The 12,752-nt window shown below is 35.7% G+C and overlaps 2 protein-coding genes across 10 annotated transcripts; both read right to left on the bottom strand.

Moving 5' to 3' along the window:
* Positions 1–439: 439 nt before the first annotated feature.
* Vha100-2 (V-type ATPase subunit a family protein Vha100-2) lies at positions 440–9,394 on the bottom strand. 6 transcript variants are annotated; one of them, XM_066290268.1, is made up of 16 exons: positions 5,632–5,750; positions 5,094–5,199; positions 4,888–5,017; positions 4,654–4,830; positions 3,486–3,650; positions 3,262–3,435; positions 2,992–3,207; positions 2,768–2,941; positions 2,565–2,715; positions 2,304–2,511; positions 2,065–2,248; positions 1,691–1,800; positions 1,500–1,633; positions 1,206–1,441; positions 915–1,149; positions 440–857 (listed from the first exon to the last, which is right to left on the bottom strand). In XM_066290268.1, exons 3-16 carry the CDS (start codon positions 5,002–5,004, stop codon positions 586–588), a joined length of 2,553 nt encoding a protein of 850 aa, XP_066146365.1. In that variant the 5' UTR covers positions 5,005–5,017; positions 5,094–5,199; positions 5,632–5,750; the 3' UTR covers positions 440–585. The 6 variants fall into 6 exon arrangements, with proteins under 6 accessions (XP_066146365.1, XP_066146363.1, XP_066146364.1 ...); XM_066290266.1 differs by having other exon boundaries at positions 5,094–5,202; positions 5,632–5,743; XM_066290267.1 differs by lacking the exons at positions 5,094–5,199; positions 5,632–5,750 and adding an exon at positions 9,195–9,394.
* Positions 9,395–11,281: 1,887 nt separating this feature from the next.
* LOC136343566 (ADP-ribosylation factor-like protein 6-interacting protein 4) lies at positions 11,282–12,581 on the bottom strand. 4 transcript variants are annotated; one of them, XM_066290365.1, is made up of 4 exons: positions 12,328–12,581; positions 12,039–12,237; positions 11,806–11,996; positions 11,282–11,746 (listed from the first exon to the last, which is right to left on the bottom strand). In XM_066290365.1, the coding sequence occupies exons 1-4, from the start codon at positions 12,579–12,581 to the stop codon at positions 11,617–11,619; spliced, it is 774 nt and encodes a 257-aa protein (XP_066146462.1). In that variant the 3' UTR covers positions 11,282–11,616. The 4 variants fall into 4 exon arrangements, with proteins under 4 accessions (XP_066146462.1, XP_066146465.1, XP_066146464.1 ...); XM_066290368.1 differs by having other exon boundaries at positions 11,282–11,736; XM_066290367.1 differs by having other exon boundaries at positions 11,806–11,984.
* Between the last annotated feature and the right edge of the window lie 171 nt (positions 12,582–12,752).

Below are 12,752 nucleotides of genomic sequence, written 5' to 3'. Positions count from 1 at the left end.
CACCAGTCCACAAAGACAAATAATATAATATTGAATTCCCTATTTATCTTTATCTACAAGACAATTTCAGAAAAACTAAAGATCAGTACCTGCAATTCTAGATATGCCATCGTAGTAGTTTTTAGTTTGAACTCGAAACTGGTTGTTAATTTAGGGTATTTACGGCTATATTATCAACGTCTTGACAATGTTATCAAAAACATTGTACAGATAAATTAAAATAAGCAGAAATCTTCATTATCAATTATGTCGTCAAAAAACTGCCATTCATACACAAGACTCCCACCTTTTGGAGGTTATTGATCTATAAGGGATAAGAAAATCTCTCAAATCAATTTGAATGCCATAATTCGTTCTATTTTTGTTATGAAGCCTCGGAAGCTCATCCATATTACATACATAACTGTGGTCTTAATAGGGAGAAAAACAAAACACCTCATTTCAACAAGCTAACAAGTTATATTGATACTTCTACAAAAATAACTATTCCCGACTCGTTTCCTTAATAAAACAATAGAAAAGTGAAATGAAATCCGGATTAATAGATGCCATAAGTCATAGCGAATAAAACCATCATAATTCGGGCTAATCGGCACTCTCTTCTTCCTCATCCATAATATTCTTGAAGCAGAAAGGTTCAAAAGCGTACCCTTGTCCAGCGTAAAACTTCGACATAAATTCGACCCAGTGAAGACGAAGAGTATGCAAGAAGGCTGATAATCCCTCCATTAGCACCAAAATGGCAATGGTAAACAAAGCCCAAACCGCGAAAAAAATGAAAATGTAGACTGTGCCGATGTATCCCTCCTTTTGGAGTCCTTGACGGAAGACCATCTCCCATAAGACTTCTGAGAGTTCTAAGAAAATAGTTTAATAATATTTTACTGTAAGAATGGGAGAAAAATAATACATACGTGCATGCGCAAGTGACAAGGCCCATAAACGCAGGTAAGATGCGGTATGGGAAATGGTGCTGAGCACATATTCAATAGTGTGGATTGCCTGATGCACCCAAATCTCTGACATTGGCTCTTCTTCTTCTTCTTCCCCTTCATGGTGATAGGAACCGTTAGGTGCAGTTGCATCAGAACCATTAGCAGCCACCTCATTCATTTCCAGGCCTTGATTGACATCTCCATTACTCCTCACCTATTAAATGATCATGCAGATGTACTCAAAATACACTAAAAACCAGCAATTCTTACATGAACAACTCCACCTTTGGAACTCTTCCTCGTACACATAATGTAAATAGGATTTCCCAGAAGCATCCAAGGCATACATATCAAAGCTCCGAAAATTAGAATGGTTTGAACGGTGGTTTGGGCTTCAAACATGTAAATATCGCAGTTTGAGTTTGTTTGATCAGTTTCTTTGAACAGCATCATGTTAATAAAGTAGATGAGCACTGAAGGGGCACAGAAACTACCACGAGTTATATCTATATTTTAAAAATTTATTTAACTCTGTGATTGTAGTGATGTTTCCGTTTTGCTTACCCACAGTGTCCCATGTGGCGGCGTACTTGATCCATTTGATGAAAATCATGACCACCATCCATAGGAATAAGAAGCAGAGAAGTAAAATTTGGGGAAGAAAGTCGAGGAAAAGGCTGTGGTACTTGCGGAAATGGCTGAATGTAATTAAGGCGATTATAGTCTTCATGTATAATAATGCTTTTAAGACTTACATATAGTTGAATGTGCTAACAGTGACACCGAAGAGCATGTGAACTACGGCAATTACAATGGAGAGCTTCATTTTGAAGGAGTTTAAGAATATTATTTTGTTTGTAGCTACCTGAAAAAAGCATGTATGACAGAGATACTTCAACCTCGTTTATGCAGGTTTACAGAAATTCTGTCGTAAAATTTTCAAAATTTATAAATTTTTAAAGTCATGTTTTTCTATGTAATCGATTTAAATTGATTCTATGCATATTCAACCTTAATATCTCAATTAAGGTCGTGTAGCCTTGTATATGCAAGCTTATAGAGCTCAGTCACCATTTGTAACAGAAACTACATAAGTTGCTGAATGTCTGATAAAAACATAATATTATACCTGCCAAGCAGGATCTAGGCCCAGGAAATACGGATTGCCCACATAGTTGTGATTGGGGATCAACTCAAATTCCGTAGACAAGTCGCTATCATCCGAGAAATTTCCCTCTAAAGTATTTGGATTAATGTACCAAGAGGATCCGAAGATGTTGAGCGATTTTGAGAAAACGTCATTATAGACCAATCTAAAATAATTAAAATTCCTGGTATATGGTTGTTAATTCCCTAGTGATAGTATACCCGGTATAAAACGAAAACAGCCCCATAAGTAGGATAATGTATCGACCCCCGAAGAAAATGTTGAAAATTTCACTTTTGCCTTTCTGAGCTGCGATTTTCTTCTCTGAGATAATGAGCCACAATCCGAAAGCTGCCATGATAACCGCATGTCCACTATCACCGAACATCACAGCAAAGAGAAACGGGAAAGTTATTATGGTGTAAAGGGCTGAAAACTGCATTAAAAAGAAATTCAATAAAAACAAAAGATAGCACTTATACCTGGATTGCATTCTCGATAAGAAGCAATTCCGTACACATCGATAAGATTTTGAAATCCTCTAGTAAACTTGTTGGTTTTGTTGTAAGTAGGGGGCATTTCATTGGTGTGAATGACGTTTAGGAAAGATGGAATTGAGCTTCCACTAGCAGTCTGAAAAATAAAAAAAATTAATATTTTGAGATCTGGTACAGTAACCACTTACAGATCCGTCAGCTAAGGCTTTTTGCACCATAGGAATATCTTTACTCGCCACCCAGCATTCTCCGATAAGGCACTTTTTGGATACGTCCATATTAAACGAGTTTAGGGTGTGATAAATGGCTTTCATTTTGCATACCATGACACTCCAATTTTGCAGCTCTTTGGCAACCCCCACCTAAACCCTTGTTTTCAATACCAAAACATCTAAACAGGCCTTATGTATACCAGAACTCTCTGTCTATGATCCTCAGTCTGGTTCAACACCATCTGCAGGTCCTCCAATCTGGTTTTCACCCCTTGTAACATCTCAGAGCGCTCTTTTTGCGTGTTGGGGCAAGGATAGAGCGACGCATGGAAGCCTGAGCAGACTTTCTTAATGCGAGTCTTGAGTTGCTCTCCTTGGAAGAAAGCGACGAAGACAGTTTTGTGGTGCTCATTACCCTAAAAATCTTTTCTATTATGAAAATATCAACAATTATTGCAGTGACGACTTACAGTCTGTGGGTCCTCCAGTGGCTTTTCAATCTCCGCCCTCTTCAAAAAGACATTGCCTCTAGACACTCTCCAAAGCATCCTTTCAAATGCCGGTACTCTTTCCCTGTTGATAACTCCAGCTACGAATCCAAGATGACCTCGCATTGAGGCGTTGTGATCATCAGGAATCAGGGCCTAAAATGAGTGGTCAGTTGGATAATCAAATATACAGGTTTGTTACTGACTTTATGAGCTGATTCGTAGCCATTGGCCTCATCCTGCTCGTTGAAGAATTGACGAGCCTTATCCAGCACATGCCGCAACTCGGTGAGTTCCAGAAAGTTGGATTTGAGGTTTACGGAGTTTTCGGTGAGTTCTTTGATGTCTCCTTCGGTTTTTTCAAGGTGGGCCTTTTATGGAATAATATTATATCATGGTTAATTTGATTGCATGATTCACTTATAACAAATAAGCTTTCGAAGCATTAATAAAAATGGATAAGCCAAGGATGTATTATTAATTAGCAAGTGATGGCATTCAATAGATATAGAGGTTAGACATAAAACCCATAAATAATAATGGAAGTGTGGTTTGAGAAGGCACTAATTACAAGTACTAATTAGACGTTAATAAGGCTTGTAGATGAGCGTTGTTAAAACCAAGTTAAGGGTTTAATTTTTTTAAAGAAATGTATGGAATCCTGGAAAATGTTTTATAGAATACATATATGTGATAAAAATATGACGGTTTTGTTGGCGAAACGTAATTGAAATTGGACTCTTTTGCCTATCTCAAATTTCGTGTTATTCATGTAGAATATCGTACTTGTAAAATAAGTAGATAAGTGAGATTTGCAACTTTGAGAAATTTAATACCAATGCAATATAAGCAAAGATGATATCATTATGTATACAGGTTGTATAAAAAAGTTGTTAACTGCTTACTGTAAGTGTAAAATAAGTTTAGAAAATCATCTTTTCAAGGGTTACAGGAACTTACAGTAAGTAATAGACAGAATTATTTTAAATCACCCTGTATATATGTATAAATGATCCTGCGATACGTTTGAATGTGGAAACGACAATGTGAAGTCTGATAATTTAGGGATTAATAATAAAGCCCAAAGGCTTTAAGCTCTGGATATGATGTGTGTTTAGAAAATTTATTAATGGAGAAATGTAGTTTTCAAGATTCTATGGTCTAATAATAACAATATAAACGATTTCTTTGCAAATTAGAAATGTCACATTTTCAAGGAAAATTAATGCCCACCCAACTACTGGGCTTTTTATAAATAAAAATTATATAGGAATTAATGCAACATGTTGGCTTGCCACCGGCGTTGACGTCACCAAATGTATAAGTGTATAATTAGTTTTTCTAAAATGTGTTTTAACGAGAATTGCTTTATACCTCCAAATCGATAATTTCTCTTGGAATCGGTGCCTTGGGCAGCTCACTCACGTCGGGTATCGTCACGCAGTCCTTGCGCACCTCAGACTCAATAAACCGGAGTTTCCTTTCCATTTCGTCGCATCTCCGCACCTCACTGACGAACTTTCTTTGAAACAAGTTCACGTCTTTGTTCAGCTAAAAAAAACCTCAATTGGAAGTTTCTTGTTAATTAAATTTCCTAGATGTACTTACATCTCTAAACTGTACACATCCAACTTCTCCCAACTCGGAAACTGCAAAATACGCTGACTCTGGCTGGATGAAGAGCTGTGCCAGCGCCATTTCTTCGCTGCGGAACATGGCGCCCATTTTGGTTACTGCTCTGAAAATAATGTCGTGCAATTAAAAGTAAAATAATCCCATTCTAACACTTAATTAGTAAAGTAGCTTTAAATTACCAAGTCTCGTGACTCGTATCAGTCCTAGTTAAACAACGACTGAATATCATCTGCTTTTTAGCATTGAGTCGCTGAATTTAAAGGTCTCTAATGGTTGAAGCTCTTCCTGCTGATTAAATGAATTATCTAAGATAATCTTCGATAATCGGCAATGATTATTGGGGTAATTGGCAAAAGCTATTAATTTTGCGGGTCACATAAATATTGAAACCCTATAAGGATCATATGATTAGCGTTACATCACATCGGTCACACAGCAATCCGATATGATTTTCCATTGCCACAAATCGTTCATATGAAACAACACGGCAATCCGGTGTGATTTTCCATTTCCGCGAATCGCTCATATGGAACGAAGCAAAATCGCATATTTACCAAAAAAAAATTTAAGGATTTTGTCACCTTTACACTGTGACGAAGAGATTTTTTATAATTAATTCCACACTTTCTGCGATCAATCACATTTGACTTCCAGTCTCAACTACAAGTCACCTAATCAAACACAAGTTAAAACAGAAATTAATTAAATTGATCTTACCGCACTGAACTTCTTCCAGCTAGCTCACCTTCGACTTAAACACTGCTGCTTAACTCTTTAATGCTGATTGCAATAGTCACATCACATGATAACGTACGAAGTTTGTATGCTTAGTGGCCGAATTAAGACGAATTGCACGCCATTGTACTCAGCACGTATGTTAATTAAGAGGAAGATAACAGATCTCTATTTGTTTTATGTGATTGGCCTAAGCTGGGTGTTTTCGAATCAGTTAAGATGTTGCGTTGAGACCTTCGAATTTGCTAGCTGATGCATAATCATTTCTTATAATTGCAGGCATAAATTATGGTGTTACATACGTGCTAGTTTTGAAAAGACCATAATACAAGGAAAGTTCGTAACCATTGGTAACGCCGCTTCATTCTGACAAGCATTGCGTCACGACTCTGACTCAGATCTAAATTGACCGCGGCCATATTTGTTTGTGACAATTGAAAATCGGACTGTTGCTATGCCACTGCCGCCTCTAATTTATCGGTTCTGTTGTTACCATTGGGCGTTCAAGAAAACATTGTATTTTTACCGAATAATATTGCGTTATGCAAGGTGCGGCATGGGAATCAAGTGTTTTTAAAATAACCATAGAATCGTTAATTTTTGATATATAATTTGTTTTGTTTTTTTTTTAATTATAACACTACGGCCTAAACATAGCATTTTATGATCATCATTACATCTGGCATGTGCTGTCGTTGACACAACGCTGAACCGTAGTTGAACGTCTCTGAACAGAGTGAGGTGGGCTTCTCTATGTCTCTTGCTTCACTCTTTCAATGTGTTCTAGGATGCGCACAGTACGTTGAGGGCTGGCAGGCTTTTTTTCATGATGGAATATCCTGTTCGTAGATGGTCAACTCAACATAAGGTTGGGTCACGCGCGAGAACAATCATTTCGTTTAATATCGAATCTGTGACGAAACTAACACTGACCCGCAGTCACAGACTTACCACTCCTAACAAAACAATCATAAAGGAACGCTCGATGTTCTAAGGTCCACGCCGACTTCATGGTGGTAAAGATAATAATAAAATGTCGTGAGCCAAAAAATTAAATGCCTGTTGAAGCGTAACCCTTCCGTTCTAAACGGTGGAGTACTACTCGTTCTAAACACGCTTCGTTCCTGTGCCGCACCCTCTATTTTAAGTTTTTGGGGAACCACAAAAACTACAATTTTCATTAAATGATGTGTATTATTATTGATATATTAGCATTAAACTTAGTGCACGTTTTTGCATACTAACTTTAAATGCACCTTATGTGAAATCTCCATCCGCACGTAACATTTATGGTAGGATTTAGCTATCACTATGCGCTTATCTTTATTGTTAGGTATAAAGAGATTTTGAAAATCTGTTGCTTTACAAATAACAATTAAATTTGATTTAAATTTCCCAGTAATCGTCATATTTACAATTTTTCAAATACTTTCCTATCCAGTCGCGAAAAGCAAATTGTGGGAATAAATTGAGGCCAAAAATCTCAAGGATTTTGCCATCGAAGTGGACGCATTTTTGAGTCCGTACAGGTACCTAAGCCACTTAACAGCCTTGACACAGAACTGAGATCGAAACCTTTAGATAGTAAAGGCAGATTATGCCTATACATGGCTGGGACATGTTATTACTGTTAATTACAGATATACAAGATTATGCGATCTAATATCATCTGCTAATAAAATCAATTAACATTCATTTCATCGATTGTCCAGTTCGGCTATTTTTAGAATAATCAATTGTTGAATACAAGATACATAGCAATTTATTGTCATCTGCTAATATGTAAGTGTCGGTTAAATAAGAAGATTCAATTTTCAGTTTTCCTTGCGTTTTACGTTAAGTTTGACGTTCGCAGTTAAGAGTAACCCACACAGACAAGACGCAAATTTGAAATCTACCTTTAGGCGCAATTTCCAGCAAATTTAAAAATACGTAGCCATGGAGTTTGAATGCAGATTTCACTGTTCGTAACTAACGGCGCTTAGGCTCGATTAGCTATTGTACATTCATTACAAATCTCAACAATTCTATCGCTACGAAAATAATCGTAGCAGCAATAACTCAAAAACCAAACCGTGTTTATCTAATCCTGTCACTATTCGGGTAAAAGCTTGAATTGCGTAACACTTTCCCGAAACTTCAAAGCCATAAGGTTCCAGTTTGGGAAATTAAGCAATAAGTTTGCACTTTTAATGTGAACATCTTTCAAATAATGGTGCTTTTGTTTATATGTACTCGTTGTTTGCGTTAAACAAACCGAGAATTATTACATAGAGGAGTGGAATGGAGAAAACACATCCAGGTAAACATTTACCGAGTTTCAATCCAATTTGGGAGGTATAGCAAAGAATTTGCTCTTTATGTATGTTATTATTCATTGCTCTAATAAATTGGGTGTCGATCTGGACATCTAGAAATAATACCTGGGTAAACAACTGAGCTGGAATGGAGACGTGGAAAATAATTTTCGAATCGTCTTCGAAATTAAAAAAATTAAGAGAAAAATTAAGCACATTGACAACATTGAATTTTTGTGGCCGCCCACAATATGTCACACATAACTGATTGTGCATAAGGTTGTGACAAAAAAAGAAAGCGCTATTGCCACTACCGCTATTCCGTCCTATTTTGTAATGACTTCATGTGTGCGAGTCCAACTATCAAGATGAAAACTAAAGGAAATAAATAATTGAAATCGCCATCTAGTTTATCCATGCACGTATCGAATCCATCACAATTCCTAGTTTTTAGCCAATATAACAATTAAAAAGATGAATGAAATCATTTTTTTACTATGATTTCATGTCATTTAGGGGTGGTAATCGAAAACGGAGTCTCGTATAACCAGGTTGTGCCCCTTGACATAGTTAATTTACTTAGGATCTTCATAAAAGGACAAACATCCCTACTTTAAGGTCAATCGAAGCAATTAAGGTTATAATAATTCCGAGGCAAACAGTGGCACCATCCCTTAAGGGGAAACTGGGCCAAAGTCGCCTATTTATAGTTCGGAGAGTGGTAAAAATGCCCTTCTTCAGAGGTAAAAATACTATCTTGTTTTTCAGTTATATGCATATTCATTTCGACCGGTGAATGATTGCCTCAGGGAATCTCAAATTTTCAGTGCTTGTTAATGAAAAAGATTTTCAAAGTGATTTAGCATTATTCCCTTGATTTAACGGCGTTATATCAACGAAATGACCAGGCCGGAAGTCACCCGGAGTATGACTTATTTGGCGCTTCTTTTTGTACTTTCCCAATGTGCGCTCAAATTGTTGCAATTAGATAATAACATTCAGTGAGGGGAATTAAGTTAGCAAAATCTTTAATCGAAATTTGACAAAATAAGAAAACAAATTATTAAACATTTTGTTCTCAAAATCTATAAAAATTTCAAAAAAGATGAGAAGTTTTATTTTGAAAAAATTTAGATCATTGTTTGAATAAGCAAGTTAATGGGATAATCGGTATTTTTATCAGTAGTTCAGTCCAAGCTCATTAAGTAGAGTAGTGGTAGTATTTACTACAAAACATGATTGCCTTACCTCTCTTTTTGCGTTGGCCACTATTAACGCACAAAATTTATATGATGTAGGGAGAGAAGGGAAATAATATAAATAATATTTAAAAAATTAACGAGGAGTACCTGTTTATCACATGAGTTAAAAAATAATTTTTATTGCTGGCAAAGGTCAACCCGCATGGACAAAACAGACCAGCAAACACTACAGAACACGCTAGTTTGAATGTCAAATCCCGCCGCCACGGTTCGATTCTATATCTAGGGTTCCTACTATCGTTGAAAGATCTACTGTTAACATTGAATTTTACTGTTTTCTCAGCGAAACTACGATTCATATTACATATAGCTGATCAGCAATCGCGGTAGGTAAGCATTAAACGCTCATGTTGTGCATCGGAAACTTTATAGACTTCGTGTGATTTGGTGTTAAAATTTACTTCAACTTGAATAGAAATGTTAAAAGAGCGAACTTTGCCACCTGACTCTTGTTGAAAAAAGTCGGTTTCACGCTTAACATTCGTGGATTTAATACTGACCTAAAAAACCATCCGTGACGGTCAATTTTTAATGTGAAGAAGTATTGAGTTTTAGAATATACGTTAGCTAAATATTACATGAAAAATAAATTATTTACCGTAACCGTGAGAAATTTTAATTTGGCGCATACTTCTACCGAATGCAGTAGAATACTTATAACTTCGTCAGCCTTGGTTCGATTTTGCGCTTGTATTTTTGTACGCATGAAGCATGTATATATACGTAGATAAAGCAAGGAAAGTTCAAAAGCTGAAAAAGCCAGCATTACTTCCTGCAACTACAAAACAATGCTACAATATTAATGGTCTACAAGGGAGTGTCAACATATGCTGGTAGCAGTTTTTGATATGTATGTTCATGTCTTCAATAATTTTTGATACCCTTAATGTTATACCATTTTTTTCTCTTTAAAGCATTTGTCTCATTCTCTTTGCTATCTAGAAATCTTTTAGATACTTTTGTATTTATACAAGTCACACAATCCTTATTTCTTCACTATGGGTTCCCTGGCTTAATGATTTAATAGTCCTCAAATTAGCGAAATGAAATTGATAAAGGATAAAGGGCTGATAAGATTAAGATATTATGTCCACTTCAGTATAAGGCTTATAAACAATTATATCTGGTTATAAGCAGTTGTAAATTTCCAAAATAATGAAGAAGCGCATTGTTGTTTATTAGTAATTTTGTTTTATTGTTTTTTTTTTGTGCTTTTTAGTAGAATAATGGAAGAACGTATTTAATATCTTTTCAAGTTGGAAAATCACAAATGATACGGTCAAAGAACTCTCGTATCGATTATTTTTGAGGCGCGATGCTTTTTCCCCTATTTTCATTTAACTGCCAGCTATAATTTTCCTTTATTACAGTTTTCTAGGAAACACATTCAATTCGCTCTGTCGTTACTTAATTTAACGAATTCAGCAGAACCTCGCACGAGCCTTTCAGAGTTTTTTCTTAGTTTATACTCGTTGCCCAACGAGCAATTCCAGCATATTTCATTAGTAAAATTAGCACAGCACGGTAGCTCATTTTGCACACCATTTTAATCTGATAAACATCTTAAGATCTATGCAAATCACTAAGATTTTGATACTGTACAAATCAAAGAAAATCTTAAGGAACCCCCCATACAGTTAGGGTAAAGGTTGTAGTTTCATCCCGCGTTCGACCATCTATGCGAAAATAAATTTTCAAATGTTGTATGAATTATCAGAGAAGAGTGTCTTCAGAGGAGTTTCAACTCTTTGTTACGTACTAGTAGAAGAGATTGCTGCACAATTCCAAATTAGTATTATAGTCTATATTTTATTTTCTCATAATCTACTCTCTTCTTATCTTCCTATATCGCTTTAATGGGAAGGAAACAGGGATTTCACTCCTAAATCAGCAATACTCAAATGTTATATCTGAATGTGTACTAAAGTCTTTTAGTTTCAATGCAGTTACGAAGGATCGTTTGCCGTCTCTAAATGCAGTTACTGATTTCTATAGCGTATAGAAATTGTGCATTACCATCATGGTTATTTCAATATACCTACCTACTAAAACATCATTTTAAAAAATCTGGAACCTCCTGAACTAAATTTTATTCAGTTACCAGCTCAAAATAACACCATGTTCATATTAAATACTCCTATATTTTATACAACAATTGCTTTAAGGCCTGGTTGTATTCCTTGGCTTTAAATTCAACCTGGGATTTAAGTGTCAGCTAATATTTAAGTTAAAATAGAAATTTAGACAAGTCAATATATATTGCATTCTCTACCTGCCAAAATCTCCATTTTAACTGCAGATGGAGTTTAAGACAAAGATATACAATTAGATATAACCATTAGAAACAATCACTGAATTACTTAATTTTAGTCTTCTCTTCAATTCCTACACTCTCACAAAACTTTATGTTACTTTATATTTGCAGCCAATTTATTACGAAAATAATCCCCATCCCCTTTAGTGGCCTGTTTGTTGATTTCCTTGTGTCGTTCTTTGCTAACAATTTCTTCTATTATCTCACCATCTCCCTTAATAAGTCTTAAAAAGTTGCAATATTATTCTTATTATTCTGAATGAGAGAGTGAAACCTTACTCACCTGTGTCTGTTAGTTTCTTCATCATACACTCTCTTAACAACACTCTGTTTCTTCTCCCATTCTTCTTTCCTCATTGGGGCCATGGCCCTGCTGCGATCCATTAGGTGTAATGGAATGTCATTGGTGCCATCATTGTTTTCCAGCTTCTTTTTCTTCTCTTTGTTTGAGTTCTTTCCTTCCTTTATTAACGGCTATACACAACATATAAATATCTCTCATAATACACTACTCACCACTTCTTTGGACACTCCTTTCTCATTACTTAGCAACTTTTTCTTCCTTGACTTCTCTTTCCTCTTATTATACAACTTCTCCTTCCGCTTCTCTTTCATTTTCCTCTTTAGTATTTCCTTGTTCTTCTTTTTGCGTTTCTTATTGTCACTTGACGAAGATGTAGTGCTGCTGCTTAAGCTGCTTGATTCTGAACTAGAACTGTCATAGTTATTATGTTTATTGTTTCAAAATGCTTCGACTGAGCCTGAGATTTTTATCTTTAGACCAAGGGAAAATGGAAAGCCTTACCTGGAACTGGAGTCGGTGCTCAATGAGGTGCTACTTGAACTGGAGCTTGAGGAATTTCTTCTTTTCAGCTTGGAGTGCTTGGTTCTTTTTCTTTTCTGGAACTCATTTCCAGAAGTAGTACTTGAAGTGATGGAAGTAGACTCGCTTTCGGAATCCGAGGTTGAAGTGTCCGAGCTCGTGCTCCGTTTCCGTTTTCTTCGGTTTTTGGAGAGGTCTTGGTTTAATTTGGACTTCGTTTTTTTGGCCTTTTGCATTGTTCCTTCCAGTTTGCGTTTTCCTAGTAAGTTATTGTTGTACCTGTAGTTTGATTATAACTCTTTTAATTAAACAAGAGAATTAATAAAAGTAGAGATAAAGACAAAAATATAAAATATAATATAATAATATATTTTCGATTTATTTATTTTGCTTTATGTTTTTCTTTT

This window comes from Euwallacea fornicatus, chromosome 15 (genome assembly GCF_040115645.1).
Source record: "Euwallacea fornicatus isolate EFF26 chromosome 15, ASM4011564v1, whole genome shotgun sequence".
In the NCBI taxonomy this organism is placed as follows: Eukaryota; Metazoa; Arthropoda; class Insecta; order Coleoptera; family Curculionidae; genus Euwallacea; species Euwallacea fornicatus.
This window is presented reverse-complemented; position numbering and strand designations above follow the sequence as displayed.